The sequence below is a fragment of the Terrapene carolina genome, unplaced genomic scaffold (genome assembly GCF_002925995.2).
Source record: "Terrapene carolina triunguis isolate 2854851 unplaced genomic scaffold, T_m_triunguis-2.0 Scaffold136, whole genome shotgun sequence".
NCBI classification, from domain to species: Eukaryota; Metazoa; Chordata; order Testudines; family Emydidae; genus Terrapene; species Terrapene triunguis.
In genome coordinates this window covers 8,071,035-8,093,165 of record NW_020664487.1, presented here as the reverse complement: position 1 = coordinate 8,093,165, position 22,131 = coordinate 8,071,035, and the positions used below count along the sequence as shown (strand labels likewise).

The following is a 22,131-nucleotide window of genomic DNA, read 5'->3' as shown; positions in this document are numbered from 1 at the left end:
AGTATATGCAGCCAGTTAAAACCACTTAAACGTTTGTTTAGTTCCCATAACCACATTACAAAAATATTCTGAAATGGGCAAAGTGGGGCAATAAAGTGGATCCCAGAACAAAGTATGAATCTAGTCAAAATGAAAAATTATATGAAGGGATTAAACTATCAAGTGCACCAAGTCAGACTGTCGAGAGTCTGAGCCATGTCTTTTCTCCTACAGAAGGGCAGACTTTGGAGATCATGCTAGTGGTCTCATTGAAATGAATGGGAGTAAAATCCTATTCCCCATGAGTAAAGGTGTCAGAAGCAGGCTCAAAGTTTAGTTTTCATGTCAACTCTTTACCCCCCAACACAAACTGTAGCCAGTTTCTAATAGAATGTTTGCTCTTCAGAGTGGAGAGAGGTTAATAGTAGGGTGCCCCACAGTTTAGCACTGGGACCAGCATTACTAAGCGGGATATTTTCAAAGGCACAAGAGGCAGCAACTCCCTGGTGGGCCCCATTTGTACCTTGGGAAGTCTCCCCCCCCCCCCCCCCCCCAAGCTTTGGAAGAAGTAGACAGTGAGCTGGTGATGCTGTTTTGGTTAGTAAAATGAGAACAGAGAAATTCTACATGACTTGAACACACTGAATGATTGGGCACCATGATGAAAGATTAACTTCAGTCTAAGTACATTGACAAAAATAGTCTAAACTTCTCATTTGCTGATGGGCTCTGATCTCTGACTAAAAATAGCTCCCGAGGGCAGGGACTGTCTTCGTTTTGCTTGTTTATACCGAATCTACCACACAACAGGGCCCTGACAGGGGCCTCCATGTGCTGCAGTTCACCAAAACTTGAACTATTTAGCATAGAATAGAAAAGAGGTTCCTGCTATGGGGAAAGAAAAGATTAATTGAGCAGCCCAAGTCTTTAGAAACATTGGCTATATCCATGTAGTAAGATTCTATAGCAAAGCAATGATGTCCCAGTGCTTACATACACCCTCCTGGGTGCCAAATAATTCTCCAAGCACCGAGTTTAATTAAAAAGCACTCCGCTTGTGAGTTCTCACACACTTACCTGACATCATTACCGCCATGGGCAAAAGATCCAAAGCAGGCTGTTAGGATCTGGAGAAAGTGAAAAAGTAGGTGGACCTGAGATGTGTCCTTCTCCTCCTTTTCCTCTTCTACAGAATCTTCTGGGAGTTGGTTAGGATCTGCTAGGTCCGATGCCAACTTCATTTCCACACCACCTTCGTCTGCCTCAATCTCTGCCTCAGCTACAGCATTGCAGTAACTGGAGTAGCTATCATAGCGAACTCTCTTTTTAGAATAGGCCACTGTGTCTCCCACCAACTTTTCACTGTCTTCTGGGGTTGGTGGATCAACTGCCTTGAAGGATGCATGTACTGGCATTCCACAGATGGCAGCTGTGTAACAAGTGTAGCTGTTGTTGCGACGCAGTATCTTGTAATTGTTTTCTTGTGAGGGCCTATCGTTGTTTGCCCTGTCCAGATGTATTCTGTGTAACAAGTCTTTGTACAATCCTGAGTCTTTATGCACCGTGTGATACACCTGGCCATCACTCCTCACATGGCTGCTGTCAACATTGTAAGTGCCATTGGAAACAGGAGATTTCATGGTGGTTTGCGTCATAGAAAAAGCCCTTCCTGTAAAGGCAGATGGTGAGATTTTATTTCTATCATATGGAATATGAAAGTTCTGTGCTTAGCAAGACACCAAACCAAGGTGTAAATGCTGAAGGGACAGGCATCTGCAGGCTATGATACAGAAGTTCATCTCGGATACATGAACGCACTGTTCAATTTCAAACCAAACATGGTTAACTTTTAAGGGAATGTCTACAGTTGGGAGTATGGATGGTTTTATGGTTAAGGCACTAATCTGTGCCTCAGTACATCTTTGCTCAAGTCCCAGATCTCCCACAGATCTGCTGTGTGACTTTGGGCAAGTGCCTTAGACTGGAATTTGGGTGCATAACACGAGGCAACTTTTAAAATTCGACCCATAATCTCTCTATGTCTGAATTACCCATTTCTAAAATGGTAGTAAATACTTCTTTCCTACTCGCCTTTGTTTGGCTTGTCTATTTAGATTGTAAGCATTCCTGGACAGGAACAGTCCTCTGACTATGGGTTTCTTCAGAGTAAGGGGGAAATTTTCAAAAGCGCCTCGGTGACTTAGAAATCTAACTCCCATTTTTAAAAGTGCCTAAGTCACTTTTGAAAATGGAGATTTAGGTGTGTTTGAAAATTTTACACTAAATAAATAATACAGTGCCATGCGACTTTACTGGTAGTCAGTCATCGGATTTTGGGAGCACTGATTGTACTGACTCCATAAACTGAACCCCAAAGCTTATGAATAAAAGCATATTACTGTGGGCACTCTACAAATATTACAAATAAAGTTGTTAATGTTGCTCAGTTAAAATTTAGAAATGGAAAAGTTAAAGTTGCTAAAGAAATTTTAATAAACATATTGAATTTTTTTTACTTCTATTAACATAATAAACATAGTGACACATAGCTATTTTTATCTATATCATATGCTTGTCTACACATGTTTATATTAAATGTGGATTACAGGATTCACAGAGTGGCTAAGTTAACATTGCTGAAGACACCTTAACTTGTCCATTTCTGAACTTTGGGGATTTTAACTATTCAACATTAAAATGTTGTTGTTTTGTTTTATTTTAAAAAGGTCTGTAGTGGTAGTATACATTTATGGAGATAATACACCTCTACCCTGATATAACACGACCCGATATAACACAAATTCGGATATAACGCGGTAAAGCAGTGCTCCGGGGGGGTGGGGGTGGGGGGTGCACACTCCGGTGGATCAAAGCAAGTTCGATATAATGCGGTTTCACCTATAACACGGTAAGATTTTTTGGCTCCCGAGGACAGCGTTATATCGAGGTAGAGGTGTATATCCAATTAGTTTGTTCTCACAAGATCAAATGGTCCTCTATTAATAGTAATAATACAGGTCAGTATAGACACTGCTTCGGTGTCAATGAGAAAAAGAAAAACTCCCAGCTGACTAGCTAATAGGCACCACTCAGCCAAATGTGCCTCTTAATTGTGAAAAACTGCATTTACTTATATGCACTGCACACTTAGGCCATAACCATGCCAACTGCATGGACAAACCCTTGCATCCATGTAGAGCCCCATCCAAATCAATGTGGCTCTGTGTGAGCACAGGGATCCATCCGCACAAACCAGCTTGCAGAATCAGGGCTTCAAACGAGAGCTTTATTACATGCATAGATACTTTACGTATGTGTGGACCTGTAAGTGTGATTCTTCTAGTGGATATACTCCAAATGGTCATAAATTTGTAAACTCAAGCCCAAAATTTTCCCAAACTAGCTAAAACAGTACACTCTGAATTTCCATGCTAAATTTGAACATCTATAGTTCAGCTGCTTTCGTACTCTCTGCCTTCTAAAATGTGGTTTTAAGAATAGGAAATAAGTATTATTAGGAATAGAAGAATTTCCTTTTTCAGCTGTATATAAAACGCAAATACTGCCAAACAACATTTCCTCTGTTTGTTTTTTAAATCATCTTTGGAAAACTTACCTCAAAAAAGAAGAATATTTTCACTAAGTTGTGAGCAAGCAAAAAAATAGCTAACATGAACTGCTGTAGGAAAACATACAAGTGGATACACAATGAGAGGAAGGGTTTGTAAGAAAATTATACTTAATATAGATGGATGTAACACGTGCCCACGACGAAGATACCCCATCAACACAATGGAAAGACAAGACAGTTCATGTTTCCTTACCATATGGCACACGGGGATGGTTTCCATTTGCTATGCTACTATCTGACACTCCAGCAGCTTCTGTTATTGGGCCAGTGAGGGGAACTGTGCTCTCATCAGTTGCTTTGACTCCAGGAAGCTCTTTAAAAACAGGTGTCTCCTCCTCTTGAATTTTATCAAGACTTTCATCCGATATCCTTGACAACGCGGCTTCTTTCTTTAACCGGCCTAAAGAAATGCCAGGATTATAATTCTAAACGAATCTTTTATAGGATGGTTACGGTTATTCAAACTTATCTATGCTACTGCTGGTATTCCTAACAAAATGCCAGTATCATTAAAAATATAAACTTGAATACAGCAACTTGAGTGGTTTGGTTTCTGTTTTGTTAATTAATCTAGACATACATTCTTTCATGGGAATTACTAGCATATTTATCTTCATTAGCCTCTCTGAGAACCATGAAAATGCCTTGTGCCTATCTACAAGTTCACTAGGTGATGTTATTGAAGTCCTCCAATTTACTAATGCAATCTGAAACTTTCTATTTTTTTAAACTCTACAACCCTGTTCAGCGGACATCGCAAGGTAGTTTTGTTTTAAGTTAAAAACCTATTGTAAAACAAAAAGCCTTGATTAGTTTAACTTTACAGTAAAATAAAAGAAATGGTTTAAATACAGTCATTGTGCAAGTCCTTTTTCTTTCCTTTAACACCTATATTTTAAAACCTAAAATAAATATATTCAAGTTCACAAGGGATTTTACACCACTAGCATTTTGTCTACTAAATACTTACTTGCTATTTTTCTCTTCATCCATGGACACACAAAAATCCACACTAGAACAGCAAATACTATAGCTATACCAAGTGATGTTAGGACTATTATCCATATAGGAAGTACCAGTCCTAGCACTGTGAAGAGAAAAGAAGAAGAAAGTTAAAGGTTAATGTGCAAAAATGTCAGTTCCTTAAAATATTACAACTTCAGTACTAAAGATAACACACTGCCTACTTCTGCTGCACCCGTAACAAAACTGAACCCCACATCTTGGTAGCCAATAAGCTCTTTCAGCAGGGCTGGAGTTCTGTTTTGATGCAGCAAGCCTGTACAAGGGAAGGGATAAAGCTTTTGAAAAGGGTCAGTTTGGCCGATTAAGACCTCAATTATGGCAAAAATGAAATTTCACTTATTTGGCAAATGCCATACACTGAGGTCAAGAATGAACTATTTATGGTTAGAAAGTTAACGTTTGAAGTGGATTTACAAACTATACTGAAAGCAAATGCATTGGAAGAGGAATTTCACTTGAGAATATTCAGTGCAACTCCTTTATTTACACTGACTAAAAGAATAAAGAAAAGCCTCTTAAAATATAGGCTTGAGTGTTACAGATTCTCAGCTGCTGTCGGCCGCAACACTTAGAGATTTGGGGCCATACTTTCACGAGGATTTTCTTGTGCACTATTTAGGCACGACTATACCCTGAGATGCAGAAGAAAGTTCATGTTAAGGTAACATTGGCAAAGTGGGTGTTGTCTCCCCCTCTGGGGATTGTCCACTAGAGAACAGCAGCTTTTTGTTACGGTCAGCAAAGGAAGTGACATCATCAGCTCATCTGCACTGCATGCAAAATGTCCTCAGTTCACAGCCTACTGGTAACTCATGTGAGAGGGATGGTCAGGTTCCCCCACACACCCATCCATAGGTAACCCTGACTCGTGTGGTTGCACAATGGGATATTTGAAGGGCTAAAATGGCATGCACAGATTTGAAGACTTGGTCCTCAGGATTTCTGCAACAATGCACACAAGCCCTGCTCCTGCTCGCATAGAAGTCAGTGCAAAATTCCAATCAACATCACTGGTGCTGGACCAGTCCCATAATGAGTGCGAACATCAGTATTTTAGCATACATCAAGACATATTGTCCACTACGGTAAACCTTTGCTTTGGACAATAAACCCTGATGCTCACCTCAACATCTGCTTTATAGGCCACCTGAGTGCCTTGCTCACCACGGTCTCGATCCTGCAATCCTCAATCAGGTGAGTAACTCGTACTCACATAAGTTGCCTCACTGAAGTCAAGAGAGCGCCTTGTGCAAGTTCAATTTGATTACGTGTTTAGGAGTTGCAGGATCAGGCCCTCAAGGAAGAAAGAACTTGGGCCTTGATCTTGCAAACACTTACCTTTGTGTTTATCTTGAAAACCATGGGAATACTCACATGCTTAACTTAAGCACCTGTGTAAGAGCTTACAGAACAGGGGCCTCAGAGTCTGACCACTTATTTTGCTGTGTCTAAAACAGACTTCTCTCTTCATTTATATATTTCAGAAAGTGTGATGAGAAAGGAAGGATGTTAAAATTACTCTTTTGTTGATGTTATTTATTAAGCCACTGCAGAATGCCTGGCTAACACGCTGTGAACAGAACTAGAAAGGAACATTTCTGGTTACCCTTAAACAGCGTGTGCACCAATCCAATTAAGAGAAGGGAATAGTTACAGTACTATCCAGCAACATCCCCAGTTGAATCCCCAGTCCCTTCCATGTACTATATGCAACATCCCCCAGTTGAATCCCCAGTCCCTTCCATGTACTATATGAGGCTTGGTCTACACTTAAAAGTCAGTCAACATAGCTACGTTGGTCAGGGCTGTGAAAAACCACACCTCTGACTATGCTGCTCTAACCCCCTATGTAGATGCAGCTATGTCGAGGGACGAACACTTCCATCATATGTAGCTACCATCGTTCAGGGAGGTGCTGTTCCTACACTAACGGAAAAACTCCTTCTGTCGGAGTAAGCTGCCTCTACACTTCCGGCTTACGCCAGCACAGCTACGGCGACGTAGCGCTGCTAGTAGTGTCTCCGTAATACACCCCCCCCCTCAGAGGAGTTGCCTTAATGCTACACTGGCTATGGACAGTTTCTTGTCATGAGGGGAAAATAAAGGAAATGAATTTAGATACACTGGGCCAGGCCCTCCACAATGTAGCTCAACTGGGTATGCCAATTTACACCCACTGAGGATCTGGGCTGCTAACTGCAGTTTTAAAAAGCTTGACCACTCTCACAACACGCAAGCAGCACTAGAGGGACTGCAGCACTATGTCCTCTACGGCAAAACATCCCGAAAGAATCCAAGTGGGCTGGTCCTGCGCCTCCTAGGAAGCCACGAGTGACAGAGAAGAGGGCAGCAATGGAGCTAAGAGTAAAAAGATCAAACCCTCCACTGAACAGACTGCTTGATCTTCAGATTGTCATACATTTGTATTTAAAAAAATCAAGACAACCATTAAGGTTCTGGGAGACTAATGGAGCGAGATCTACTAATCCTTTGCCTGTACTATTTGTTAACATAAGAATTTAACATGCATTAAGTTTTTATTATTATTCAACGGTGCACATCAGGACCTGTTAGCAAATACAAAATGAGTTAATACTAATGCGTGGCAGAACAAAGCTTTCCTTCTGGACTTCACATGCAAGAGTTTGCACTCACCTGGTGCCCCTGCGTACATGACAGAAAACACATTAATGGCTACTGTAGCAGCATAGAACGCTGGAAGTGCACGAAGACCATTGGGTACAGGGTCTTCCTGCATAATAATGAGAAAAGAGGAAAAGTCACATGGGTTTGTTGTGTACACAAGAACCAGGACTAGCAAAGGCTGAGAAAAAAAATCACCCATCCCCACTATCAGGTGGATGGATTTTTTGGCTTTCCCCCCCTATTTCCAAACACTGTGTTCCCTACTCTCCAACCCAGTTACCCTGGGTAGATGGTGAGGAAAAGATTTGGGTTTGTATGATTATTCATAAAACCTACTTTCATAGCAATGGTGCTTCCAGTCACAAATAAGATAGCAGCTTGAGGAAGAAGGTCAGCATAGCAGTTCAACGGCGAGTAATTTAAAAATATGGGCGGCAGCATTGTCTCGTGGATGGGGCGCTGGACTCCAGTCAGGAGACCTGGGTTCTGTCCCTGGCTCTGCCACTGACCTGTTGAATGGCCTTGGGCAGGTCACTTCGTCTCTCTGTGTCTCTATTTACCCACCCACCCATTTATCTGTCTTGTCTATTTAGACTCTAAGCTCTTTGGGGCAAGAACTCTCTCACTGTGTGTTTGTACAGAACCCAGTTCCATGGGGCCCTGATCTTGCTAGGGCTCTAGGTATTACTGGTATTACTGCAGTGACCTAGTCAGTGATTTCTAAAATCCTATTTCTAGCCTCTGTTTAAAACACTGAATGTTTCCATCTGCTGACAAAGGTTTCTGCATGTGCTAAATAGGTAATTGTATTAAATCGGTGTAGCATATTGACAGCCACATGTATAAATGTAGCAGATGAGTGTAACAGTGGAAATTCATATAAATCCTTTTGTGCCTCACAAGTAAGGCTGTTCAGTGTAAAGAACTGCTATTACCCAATAGTTACAGGTCTTTAAGATGTTGTAGTCATGGGGGTCTCACTGTAGTTTTGCATCTACCTCATGTGCACAAGACCTGAGTTTTTTTGAATAGCAGGATCTGTTGTGGCTGTGCATGTACCCCATGCCTCCTCATGCCAGGGCACTAAGGGTAGGTCAGCCAGGACTCTCCCTCTCCCTTTAGCAAAGCTTCTGATACGGTCTCCCACAGTATTCTTGCCAGCAAGTTCAAGAAGTATGGGCTGGATGAATGGACTATAAGGTGGATAGACAGCTGGGTAGGTTGTCGGGCTCAACGGGTAGTGATCAACGACTCGATGTCTAGCTGGCAGCCAGTATCAAGCGGAGTGCCCCAAGGGTCTGTCCTGGGGCCGGTTTTGTTCAACATTATTAATGATCTGGATGATGGGATGGATTGCACCCTCAGCAAGTTCGCAGATGACACTAAACTGGGAGGAGTGGTAGATACGCTGGAGGGTAGGGATAGGGTCCAGAGTGACCTAGACAATTTGGAGGATTGGGCCAAAAGAAATCTGATGAGGTTCAACAAGGACAAGTGCAGAGTCCTGCATTTAGGACAGAAGAATCCCACGCACTGCTACAGGCTGGGGACCGACTGGCTAAGCAGCAGTTCTGCAGAAAAGGACCTGGGGATTACAGTGGATGAGAAGCTGGATTGAGTCAGCAGTGTGCCCTTGTTGCCAAGAAGGCTAACGGCATATTGGGCTGCATTAGTAGGAGCATTGCCAGCAGATCGAGGGTAGTGATTATTCACCTCTATTCAGCACTGGTGAGGCCACAACTGGAGTATTGCGTCCAGTTTTGGGCCCCCCACTACAGAAAGGATGTGGACAAATTGGAGAGTGTCCAGCGGAGGGCAATGAAAATGATTAGAGGGCTGGGGCACATGACTTATGAGGAGAGGCTGAGGGAACTGGGCTTGTTTAGTCTGCAGAAGAGAAGAATGAGGGGGGATTTGATAACAGCCTTCAACTACCTGAAGGGGGGTTCCAAAGAGGATGGAGCTAGGCTGTTCTCAGTGGTGACAGATGACAGAACAAGGAGAAATGGTCTCAAGTTGCAGTGGGGGAGGTCTAGGTTGGATATTAGGAAACGCTATTTCACTAGGAGGGTGGTGAAGCACTGGAATGGGTTACCTAGGGAGGTGGTGGAATCTCCATCCTTAGACGTTTTTAAGGCCCGGCTTGACAAAGCCCTGGCTGGGATGATTTAGTTGGTGTTGGTCCTGCTTTGAGCAGGGGCTTGGACTAGATGACCTCCTGAGGTCCCTTCCAACCCTGATATTCTATGATTCTCTGTTTCCTCACGGTTCCATTGGCAGCTGAGGATGAGTCACAGGTTCCACACGGACCACATCTCAAAGATCCACAGTTACTCTAGGCCAAGTAACCATTCTCTCTTCTTTGAGTACGTGTCATTGTAGATCCCACTACAGGTGACTGGCAAGCAGCATCTACTCTGGATGGTAGGAGTGAGGCGTTTCAACTGTATCAGTCAAACAGTGGTAGCAGTACTGCTCTCCTGAGCTTGGGACTTGACCTGGCTGTCCTGTCAAAGGCATAATGTTTACAAGGAGTCAGTGGCTTGCCTACAGCCTTGCAGATCTCAGAGACTGGAATGTTCCTGTAGCAGGCGGAAGAGGCTGCCTGTGCCCTGGTGGAGTATGCATTGATGTTCAGAGGGAGAGATTCGCCAGCCATCTGAAAGAAGGTGGAAACACACATTGTGATCCATTTGGAGGTTCTCTATCACTAGATGGCTTGGCCTTCTGATGGGTGCCAGAACTGGCCACAAACAAGGAGAGAGACAGCCAGAAAGGGTTGGGCCTATTAAGAAAATAGAGCAGAATTCTGGACACGTCCAAAGCATGTAGCTTCTTGTCTGCTGGCATCTTGTGCAGCATCACAAGTCTTAATGAGCACAGAGTCCTATCTGCTTGCTAAACAGCTCTGCGAGTCCTCGATCGTGGCCTGTGCCTCTCTGGGGATTCCCAGTACCTGGAGCCACAGTGTTCCACACATGGTTACTACAGCGGCCACAGACCTGGCCATGGTGTCAAAGACATCCATAACTGTTTGCAAGGCCACTCTGGTCACCAATTGACCTTCTCAATACATGGATGGTGGACCCCAGTAACCCCAACAGGGCAGTGGCAGCATACCACATGAATACGGCTGGCTCTTAGGACAGGCATTGGACTGGTCAGTACCCAGACATGGCTGGTGGCAGCTGAGCCTTGTAGGTGAAGCTGGAAGGTCTTTCCATGGCGGTGACCACTGAAGGATAGGCACAAACGTCTGCTCAGTGTATGTGACTCTCCTAGGCAGAAGAAACACTTACTGTGTACATCTTTCTGTGGAATTAGACCATTCCAGGATGGACAGGGTTTGAAGCCCACAGGTTTTGAGTCCACCATGCTAAGTAACCTTGTATGGAAGAGGGCGGGAATGTAATGTGGGGGCAGGAAGGATGGGGCCTAACCAATAATACTCAGTCCAGATGAGTTGATATAGATCATGGCGGTTGTATGTAGAAGAATCAGAAGAGTTCTGAGTGTTTGTAGAAGGTTTAGACAAAGCTTAGAATTAGCGGGTTGGACACTCACCAGGGTCTATCTCACTGCCAAATGCGAGGGAACTGAGAGGAGGGTCATGACCATCCCATCCTTTTTACCCCCCTTATATGGGAGCAGGAGGAGGCATGCACAGCCCGGACAGACACTGCTATACAAAAACACTCTGGTCTCACACATGAGGCACCTCTCACCGAACAGTGGGATCCACACTGACACATATTCGAAGAACTACTGTGTTACATACACAGTTATACAAGTTGCTACCCATGTGTATCTAACGTTGTACAAAAAATTGTATATGTTTTTTGTGAAATATGCCATCATGTAATTCATACACACAACTGGGCTGAGTTTTAAGTTGCATTTTCAGCCTAAACTGTGACTTTTCCTGAGTTTTGAGTGCTTAGATATATGGCTTGATTGTTGTTCTATGTATGTTTTTTGCATTTCATTTCACAGGTTTAAAAAGAGAGGGGGTGAGGGAGACCATCTCACTGAAATGTCCCACATGAAAGGTAGGACATGATGCATTATAATCCCAAAGTTCTTCATATCCTACACAAATGTGGCATCCCTCCACTTTTATTGTTGACATTTATTTATATTAGAAATAAAGAATGAAGCTGAGGTTACTGAAGAGTTACTTATGCCAAAGGAATTAATACTGCATCTATTTAAATTTCCTGTATGGTTTTTTTTGTTCTCCTTGTTTTGGGTCTCCGTGACACTGCATCCCACAGTGGGAGGTCTGAGGGAGGCAGAAAATGATAATAAAGGAGCATCTGACTTCAAGCACTGCTGGTTTGCAAACAAATGCAGACAGCGCTTGTAAATTCCACAATGTGGAACTATTTGGTTTATTGCTTCCTGGATGCTGCTGCCCTCACCTCAACTGAAGCCACTGAAACCCAGCCACCACCGATTGCGGCTTCCTGAGCACCCAGGATAACGTACACCTCAATCTTTTTTTGACTTCTGGTGTACCAGAAAACCAGAGCTTAGAATTTCACACCTGTTAAACTCTGTTTTGTTACTTGGCACTAGCTAATTCACTCCTATTAAATAAAGGTTACGCTAGCACTGTCTTGGTTAAGCAGCATTCATTATCATTTATCATCATTGTGCAAAGCCATTTTCAAGGAGATATGCTGATAAAGCAGCCATCCCAATATGTCATGTCCCAGTGAAGTAGTGTATATTAAAATAAATGCTTTAGATTTACATAGCACCCTTTTAACTCCTTGGAAATGTCAACAACTAAATGGTGCACAGCCGTCATGACCTCCATGCACTGGAGCGGAGAGTTGCTAGCCCCTTACCTTCTTTAAAATTAACAATCTAATCAGCAGAAACAGCAGTCCAGACATCAAACCAGATAACAGGGGGGAAATAAACCAAGAGGCAACTGAGGAAAAAAAGATATAATAAACAATAAGTGGTAACATCCCATGTAATTGAGGAAGTTCTGTATTTATCAAATAGGAAAATAACCAATGGACAATGTTTATGTTGATTCTTCTCGCACAGCTGGCATTGCCATTAAATAGCTTGGGTGCTCTCCTAGGATTTCCAAAAGCATTCAGCACTGGCTTACGTCAACTCCCACTAATGCTAAGCACTTTTGAAAATCTCACGCAAGAGGTTTCCAGAATAACATTGCAACTACAGCAACTGCACCACTCACAAGAATTTTCCCATGGCTGAATGCTATCGGAATAAGAATCCTGATCTTTGGTTAATCTTTATGGCCCTGAATCCTGAAAGCTGCTCTGGGTGAGCAGACCCCTTTTCCCGTTTAGAGCCCTACTGAATTCAGTGGGACTCGGTGCAGGCACAGGGATCTGCCTGTTAGGGGCAACTCACAGGATCAGGGCCAAGATTTATTGCAACAAGTTACAGAATATTCTGTTGTGAACTGAGTTTTGACAAGGCAAATAACTTTTTACAATTGTCAAAAGTGCTCAGAGCTGACCTCGCTCTTCTCCCCCTGCAGTCAGGGGTAAAACTCACACTGCTTTCCCTGGAAGCAGAGTTAAGCCAGCGCTGAACGCTTCTGAAAATCCCACCCAAGAGTGCTGATGGTTTGGGACGCGTGGTTTTAAGAACAGACTGATCAGTTTAAAAGTTTTGCGCACACTGATATTTCACGCTTGCCTTTCGGCTATTTTACCTTCAACAAAAATATAAGAACAGAATTTAAAAAAAATTGTAGTTTCAATTAGTCAAATGCCCCTGTGGTACGCTAGTACCTTCTCCATAAAAACAAACATAGGGCTAGAGCATGACTTGGACTACGTGCCCATGCAGAGTGGTAAGAACCCCCTTAAACGCCTACAGGGGCTACCCTAGGTCTTGGGACCAGGCGCTCAAGCGTAGGTGGGTGCTGTGTGAATGCTTATTCCCTCCTCGGAGCAGGGGTGTGTGTGTGGGGTGGAGGATGAGGGGCACCTTGGCTCCACCCCTCATTTGCTGACCAGTACAGCTGAGCCTGTGTGTGTGTGAGGAGAGGAGAGGAGAGAAGAGAAGAGAGATGTCATAATTTGCTGTTGGCATCAGCCACCACCAAAAGTACTACCCCTTGGGAGTGAGCCGGGGAGGAACTGTCAGCCCAGGGAGTGCCCCTGAGGAACAAAGTCTCCCAGAGCTACTCCTGGGGTGATGCAGTTTGCACACCACCCCTTGCTCGGGGCGGTGCCTCAAGCCACTATCTAGCCCTTAGTGAACATGACACACACATGCCTTCTGAACAACAGGATTTGAGGGGAATGGAAGTTAAATACAGCACATTAAAATCATGAGAGTATTTCTGTAAAAACGTTTGCAGTCAGTGCATGATTTTCCACATACCCTCACGCATAAAAGGAAATGTCAATTACCAATCTTGACAAGCTGCATCCACTGAACACCCTGCGTACCGATCGCAACAAGTGAGAATCCAATGGTAGCCCCCACTATGCAGTGGGTCCCAGATACTGGGAGTTTCAAGAAAGAGGCAATCAGCTGCCAAACAGCAGAACCTAGAAGTGGAAAGGGGAGGAAAATATCAGATATAAACAATGATAACAGCACCAACAATAACAACAGTGTACTGCATGGCTCTCTCTCAACCACATGCTCACATTCCTCTCCCAGAGCTGCCTACTCCCTGCACCCACAATAGAAACTAGAACAAAACATTCTTTATGATGTTCCGTCAGCCGCTAGAAGGACACATTGACATAACCGAGCTCTGAACTTCAAATCTCCTTGAGATTCTGTCTTACAAACAGCACTTCCTGATCACTCCAATATTTACAGACCAGATTTATCTTTAGTTCACATCTCTCCTGTTGTCTAGTTCAGGCTAACGGGACATTGGGGTGGCACAGAAGTGCTTTACTACAGCTGTGCTGCTTTTGTGTAGCTTTTAACCCTTATAACCCATTTAATCAGTTTGTGCATAGAGTCAGAGCTAATAAGCATAAGAGTGGCTGCTGGGGAAAAAACTCACTTTCGATAAAGACTGCTGATACCCTCATGCATACAGGGCAAACATAAGAACGGCCATACTGCGTCAGACCAAAGGTCCCTCTAGCCCAGTGTCCTGTCTTCTGACAGTGGCCAATGCCAAGTGCCCCAGAGGAAAGGAACAGAACAGGTAATCACCAAGTGATCCAGCCCCTGCCGCCCATTCCCAGCTTCTGGCAAACAGAGGCTAGGGACACCATCCCTGCCCATCCTGGCTAATAGCCATTGATGGACCTATCCTCCATGAATTTATCTAGTTCTTTTTTGAACCCTGTTATAGTCTTGGCCTTCACAACCTCTGGCAAGGAGTTCCACAGGTTGACTGTGCATTGTGTGGAAAAAATACTTCCTTTTGTTTGTTTTAAACCTGCTGTCTATTAATTTCATTTGGTGACCCCTAGTTCTTGTTTCAGAGTAGCAGCCATGTTAGTCTGTATCCGCAAGAAGAACAGGTACTCCTGTTCTTCCTAGTTCTTGTGTTATGAGAAGGAGTAAATAACACTCCTTATTTACTTTCTCCACACCAGTCATGATTTTATAAAACTCTATCATATCCCCTCTTAGTCGTCTCTTTTCCAAGCTGAAAAGTCCCAGTCTTACTAATCTCTCCTCATACAGAAGCCATGCCATACCCCTGAGACATGAATATCCCAGCCAAGCCCAAAGAGACATGAAAGGTTTGACCAATAAGCTGTGGAGGTTCTTAGTCTCAAATGTTGCTGGAGCAAGTCCAGTTACTTGGCAGCAGAACATTGTGGTGCATTTTGGGTGCTTTGCGAAGGTGACTCCTGGAGGGTGCAATGCCCTTTCAACAACTCTGACTACCAGGGGTGCATGAAGCAACACAGAGATGCTCCAAAGGGGCTGAGTATCCCAGCCTAGGTAGGAACAGCAATGCTTTTGCTGGGTGACGAGTGGTAAGGCAAGGAAAAGAAAAATCAGAGAAGGAACTAGATTCACAATTAAGGGACAGACACAGTGTGAGCAAATAACTAGAGCAGTGCATCAAGAGAACGCTAATGCTAGTTTGTCAAGCTCAAGGTCTTAACATCCAGGCAATATTCCAGTGCCATTGCCGTCTGGAGTGGGAACTCGGCATGCTCCATTCAAAGGCAATGAGTACATCCCATTCATTTGGACACATTGTTCAATTCGCCAGGAAGCTTTGGTGGCAAAGACAATGTCAGTGGAACTGAAAAAAGGTAGTTGAGGTTGGAAAAGTTGTGAACTTTAACAAAGGTAAGCCCACCAGTACACCCCTCTTTGCTACTTTATGTGACGAAAAGGGCATTCAACACTGGCTGCTCCTCTTCTACACTGACGTTCATTGGCTTTCACATGGCAAAGTTTAGAATCGCTGGATATTGCTCAGAGAAGACACAAGATTTTCCTTGCTGAATGTGGCTCTGCCCTCGCTGAATACCTTACTGACCAGCAGTGGTTTTCTCTGAATGTTTCTGTCTAGGGGCAAAGGGCGACATTGGTTCTCAACCTGGGGGTCAGACAGGTGTCGGAGAGAGTGGCTACCATACCCTTTGCATATTGCTAAGAGAGCAGAGTCTGAGGGCAGTTCAGGTATGGGAAAGGTTGAGAACCACTGCAACAGAGAATTAGAGGAGGAAGGCAGTGGGAACAGAATGCATATTCCAGAGAAAAGGAAGGAAGTTGAAGAGACAGATGGGGCTGAGGGAGAGGATTTTTAGGTTTTGGAAAACCAGAGCATGCCAAGAGAGATGATAGAGGGTGAGAATTAGAAAAGGAGTAAGAATAGGGTCAAGAGGACACATCAACAGGTTATACCGTGACAGCAGGAGATACCCCAGAGTTCAAGACTGGGATTAGAGCAGAAAGAATACTAGGCAGGGGCCACTGGATAGTGACCTTGCAGGATGCCTCTCCCCAAATCCCCAGCTGACTGAATTCCTTATGCATCTAGGATGCCACTGGCGGATCAAAATGCAGTCTTTCAGTCCTGCCACAGCATCCTGTCTCTTTCACAAGGCGATGGTGGCCTAGGCTGCGCACTCCAGGAGGCCCTGTCGAGTCAAAATCAGAGCAAGCCACAATCTGTGCAGAAAATAAAGTTCAGCTCTTCCTGGAGGTAAATGGTGAGACTGTAAAATAGACCCATCTCACAGGTTTGACACATGGGGTCAGGCAGGTTACTTCTCTCGAAACCATAATTATTGACGCTAAAGAGTCAGGTTGATTGTCCTGATGCAGGCAATTGAGGTCACAACCTGGGCATATCTCCAAATGCTGGGCTCAACAGTCTCCTTATGGCTGCAATCCCTTTGGCTCAGTTTCTCACAAGTCCCTACTAACTTTGGCTTTTCAGGCACTGGACACAGATTTTATACCCAGAACTAAATTTGTGTTTTCTCTGGTGGCTGTAGGATGAAATAAATCTTCCCTAAGTGGGTGGTTGTCTCTTGGACAGGCCGCTCACCCTAGTCGAAGTGGTCAAGAGGCCTACTGCTCAATAGCATAGAGACCAGGGTACCTTGCTGTGCCCTTTGCTACTTGTCACTTGCAGGAGCTGGGGAACCCTTTAGGCAGGCCATACGGACAAACAGGAAGTTCCCTGACTTTTTCTGGCAGATCAAGGAACTTCTGGTCCCAGGATGGATGCTCTGTCACCTGTGGAAAGCAGAGGTCCTTTGCTTTCCCTTCCCGCTAACAGGCAAGGTCCTTCAGCTCAAAGTGAGGACAGACTGGCCCAGGTAGAGGCTTCAAGTGGCTTGAATTGTCTCTGTGATGGGTGAGGGTTGGCGCATTGACAGAAGTTCATAGGGATCTGACATGGGCTGCACTAGAGGTCGGAACTCTGCATCCAGACCAGGGAGCACCAGCCACAGCACCCCTGCTGCCCTGAGAGATCCTACCTCTCCCGACACACTGCAGCCAGTACTGAGTGCTTTGCAGAGACCCTCAATGACTGAGCAAGGTCTCTTAGCATATATTGTTACTCAGAATCCCTGTCCCCTCTCTGCTCCTAGTAGCAGGGAAACTCTGGAGGCCTTGGCATGGAGCCTCCTGGGAGTTGGGGGCTGTGACAGAAGCAGACAGGAAGCTGCTGCCTCCTGCCTCAGTCTCTCGTTGGAGCGCAGCACCACGGCTGCAACTGTGTAGAGAAGCCAGTGCTTGAAGGAGTCCTCTGCTTCCAGGGCGACAGTGCCAGATGCTCTGGAGGGGAAGCTGCCCTGCATGGCTTGACAGAGGGCAAATGGGCGTGTACTGATGCGTCCCAGTCCTGACACTCTGGGGTCTTGGCTGATTCAAATTTCCTACTCTGAGGATTTACAGGAGCCTCTGTAGCATGCCTCACAAGAGAGCTCTCGGGCCTTCAGAGTTCACAGGGTAACATGCTGAAAAGATTATGCACCAGACGAGGCCCCTGAAGTGCTGAAACAGAGCACTGTGAGAAGGTTCAGGAGCAACACAAGTGACTCAATGGACGAGAGTGAGGAGAGAGAGGGAAGATGTGATGTGGCAGAGAAAACATTGGGGGATTGAAAGCTACAGAAGCGCTGGGTGGAGCGGCAACGGATAAGGGACAGGTGGGTGATGCTGAGGAGACAAGGTGATGACCAGAATTGGAAGACCAGAGGGAGCAGTGCTTTGTGAAAACTGTTTTGGCAAGTAGACGAGTTGATCTAGGGTTCAAGATCAAACAAGGCAGAAAGAGCAAAGAGGTGGGCAGTCAGTGGCAGGCAAAGGCCATCAACATGGAAGTGGAAGGCCAAGGGAGACAAGTGGAAGGACTGTGAGGAGAGGGAGAGACAGGAATCACAAAGGAAGGTGGACGGAGGGGCTGTGTGGGCAGCGGATAATAGTAACGGAGTGGGAGAGGTGAGACAAGTCAGACTGAGCGTTGCTCAAAAAGAGGAAGACAGGGGCTGGAAGTGACAGGAGCAGGAGAAGAGAAGCTCAATACTCCTAATGTGATTTCTGGGAATGACTCCAAATGGGGGACCTAACCCATGCAAGCCCTTCTAAGGATGGGGTCTGAAATTTTATGATACCAATGCCCACTGCTAGGACAAGTATCACCTGACTAAGCACCAGCTCATCAACATTACCTTTATTAGGAAACTCTGGCTGAGACTGTCCAATCTGACACATTTAACTCTGATCAACGAACATGATGGTAGAACCCAAGGTACACTTATGCAAATGCTTTAGACAGGTTTGAACAAGGATTTATCATTTTAAATCAGCTATTTCATGATCAAATTTCCCTCTGACAGAGATGGAGCTATTCAATCTTGGCACTGCATATAGCTCAATATGGAAGTCAACTAGTAAAACTAATCTCTCCCGGGACTCTGTCCCAAAACAACTGGCACTTCTACCCCTATTGGAAGCCCTAGCTGAAACAAGGAGCACCTGCTCTGTAATTTATAGCTTTCTGTTGTCCTACTCTAAAATAAGAATAGATGAACTTATAAACTTTTGAGGCCAGCACATGGGATGTGCTGTGAATGAGAAGACGTGGTAGAGTCTGTAAAAAGATCAGCTAGGTCAACCAGATATAAAATTGTAAATTATGTAGCAATTTTTTTTTTTATAAATAGAATATACTTGGTTCCGTCCCTGATAGGTCACAAAAATATGTGCAACAAAACCAAAGCCGTGCTGGAATTGTGGCAAGATTGCTAGTGAATATACAAGGTCTGATACTATCCCTTATTTTATCATCCCCAGCCAGCAGAAGGTTGGAGTGCTAGAGAGAAAGTAATTGGGGCACTATTAGATGGTAAGACCCAAGGAATAAAGGTGACCTGGATATACTTAAGGCCGGAGATTGGGGACCAGAGGGAAATACAATTTGAGTGAGGGCAGAATTAGCTTTTGGAGCCTGCAAAGCCCAAAGTCATGGAGGCCCCTGATTGTCTGGAGCTGTGCAGCTCAAAAGCTTGTCTCTCTCACCAACAGAAGTTGGTCCAATAAAAGACATTACCTCACTCACCTTGTCTCTTTTAGATCCTGGGATCAACACGGCTAGAACACCACTACAAACATTCTCCATCTTTGTCATTATTTTATAAAGATCACAGGCTTTGCACTGCTCCCACTGTGACCACCTAGGGCTGGCCTTTGAGACTTGGGAAGTCCAGGGTTTTGGGGGGACCTCAGACCAATCTGCAACTGTGAGTAAATGCTATGAGCGTGGCTGCTGCAAGTTCCCCCTCCTAGTCAGCTGCCTGCGCTGATCTGACTCCTGTGCTGGGCACGTGGCCGTAGTGCAAGAGGCAGCTGGGAAGAGTGGACCAAGCACAGGACTGAGAGCAAGGGACTCCAGGCTTTCTAATCCCAGCTGTGACACTGTCTCCCTCTGCTGCCTTAGTCAGGTCACCTAAACTGTCTGCCTGAGTTTCCTATCAATAACACTGGGGTAATAGTTATCCACTGCATCGGGATATTGTGACAATTGGTTGATGCTCTACAAGTGGTAAAATTCACCAAAATGCCCCCCAAATCCTAATGGTCCCCAAACCTCCAGCTTACTGGGAAACCAATTCAATGAAACATTTTAAATATTGGGAACTATGCACAGCCCCAGGCTAAGTAGCAAAGCTCCACTGCTGCTGCTGCTCTTTATATAAAGAGAGTTACGTTTAGGTGTGCCCTGAAGAATCATTTCATTGACCCTCCTCAAATTACTAAAGCAGACCCTGTGCACAATAGTGTGATCATATAGTGGGTAAGAGTCCATTCCATGTAGAGAGGGGGAGAAAAATGGTTTTCCAAGCCCAAAGAAAAGGGAGAAAAAGAAAAGGAGAAAAACAACCTGATTAAAAGGAAGAGAGAAAAACACAAAGGAAAAAAAGCAATTGGTATGGATAAGAAAGGAAGGAAATTTGGAGAGGGAATCAAGGCAAAGAAAAAGAGCATTTGTGGTTAGTGAACTTTATTTCATTAACTCAGAGATTTAAAATGTGGAATTTATTTTTTAAAGCCATCACTGGAGGACAGGAATGCAACAGGTCACAAAGTTCAGACTGGCTTATATAAATGTCTTTGCTGTGTTCTTTGAGCTCCTGGCCAGTTGCCTTTGCAGGCAGTATTCAATGCTTACAAATGTGGTCACCTTTGCCTGGACTAGGGGTTTCCAGGACTGGGGTGTCAAATAGATACAAATGAGGAAAATGAAGCCTTCCTGCTAAAGGAGATCATGGTTATTAAGAATGTACGGTCAGCAGACGTGTCACTTCAACTTCAAAGCAGGGTATGCTGCACCAGAGCAAGTGGCAGTTTAAATTTATGCAGCTATGTCTGTGCTAAAAGCCCCTCCCCCCGTGTTGGCAAGTCTAAATATACAGTATAGTGGTACTAGCAAACCTAGAAAAAGGCACTGTCCTACATCTAGAGAGACCTAGGGTATGTCTACACTACCCACCGGATCGGCGGGCAGCGATCGATCCAGTGGGGATCGATTTATCGTGCCTAGTCTAGTCTAGTCCCCGAGCCCTCTCCCGTCAACTCCTGTACTCCAGGACCGTGAGAGGCGCAAGCAGAGTCAACGAGGGAGCGGCAGCAGTCGACTCACCGCAGTGAAGACACCACGGTAAATCGATCTAAGTACGTCGACTTCAACTACATTATTCACGTAGCTGAAGTTGCGTAACTTAGATCTATTCCCCCCCCCCAGTGTAGACCAGGGCTTAGTGTCTGAGGATTTACCAGACAATAAGTCAGGCACTGGGCCAGAGATATTATTATACTCTTCTTCCCAGAATTTGGCATTATCTCCACAAGTAGTAGTCATGGAAAGAGAGAAGGGGGAGGGAAGGGGTGCATCCCATGTGACTGACTCCTATCCCTCTTGGCTAGTGAAAGAAAGCAAAGATCTTCTGGGAGCCCTGCTAACAGAATGCCATCTCCCCTTTTGAAGAGGTATCCTGACTTCCCACCCCAGAGCACACAACCTCCTAACAGTATCAGAGAAACCAGCACTCGATGCTCAGACTGAAGCCCCACACAAAGTGTGTTCTGGAGGAAAGGACAGAGAAAACAGCTGTGTGTGTTAGGCTTTGTGCAGCAGATACTTTGCTGACAAGCACTGTATGCAAACTGTAGAGAGATTAGAGGAATTGGACAGAAATGCATGGGTGGCTATAGAAGGGAAGGATGCTAGAGGTGGGGGAGATTCTGAAGGGAGGAACTCTTGCGTGTGCTGGGTGGGGTGGAAACATTCCTTTAAAAATAAGATATTTCCACATAATCAGATGACTCCAGCAGCGGGGGCTTTAAGGAACACATGGCAAGACGGTAGAGTGGTTGTAGAGAGCATGTAGGGAGCGATTGGGGTGACCACCCTGGCCTCATTTTAATTGTTTTTTACATTGAAAATTGTCCCTTCTGGCTCTCCCGGACCTTTTTAAAATGTGGCTTATTGCTGTCACTTCTTATCACACATCTCCAAAGTTCACAGCACTGCTTGCATAGAAACCAAGAACATGGTCTGGGACTAATGTCATTTCCCTCTGAATGCAGGATTTGATCTAAGGCTTAGATTAAAAGCAAACAAAAGCTATGTCAGTAGACAGAAAAAACAAACACATCTTTTAGTTTTATGAGGGACTATGAATCAGAAGGATTAAAATTACATGAAGTTGGTCATGCTCTAATCTATTATTCCTTTTAATGTTATGGTCCTAGAACAAGTATACAGTAATTATAATCAGTCATGTGGTCAGTGAAGAGTCTAAGTGAATATTTTAATCTTCTAGTAAAATTAACAGTTTCACTAAATCCTCAGAATAGGTATTCACCATAAACTGCCATTTCTTCAAGATTTTTTG

The 22,131-nt window shown here is 44.6% G+C and overlaps 1 protein-coding gene across 6 annotated transcripts in view; it reads right to left on the bottom strand.

Moving 5' to 3' along the window:
* SLC20A2 (solute carrier family 20 member 2) overlaps positions 1-22,131 on the bottom strand; it is a 67,321-nt gene that overhangs the window by 19,259 nt on the left and 25,931 nt on the right. For 5 of the 6 annotated variants that reach the window (XM_024214698.3, XM_024214699.3, XM_024214696.3 and 2 more), the window contains exons 3-8: positions 13,693-13,833; positions 12,136-12,221; positions 7,292-7,388; positions 4,581-4,697; positions 3,804-4,010; positions 1,057-1,648 (exon numbers count right to left, since the gene is read on the bottom strand). In XM_024214698.3, the coding sequence (XP_024070466.1) occupies positions 1,057-1,648; positions 3,804-4,010; positions 4,581-4,697; positions 7,292-7,388; positions 12,136-12,221; positions 13,693-13,833 (1,240 nt within the window). Of the gene's footprint in view, positions 1-1,056; positions 1,649-3,803; positions 4,011-4,580; positions 4,698-7,291; positions 7,389-12,135; positions 12,222-13,663; positions 13,834-22,131 lie in introns of those variants that run through there. The other variant, XM_024214702.3, reaches the window with a different exon arrangement.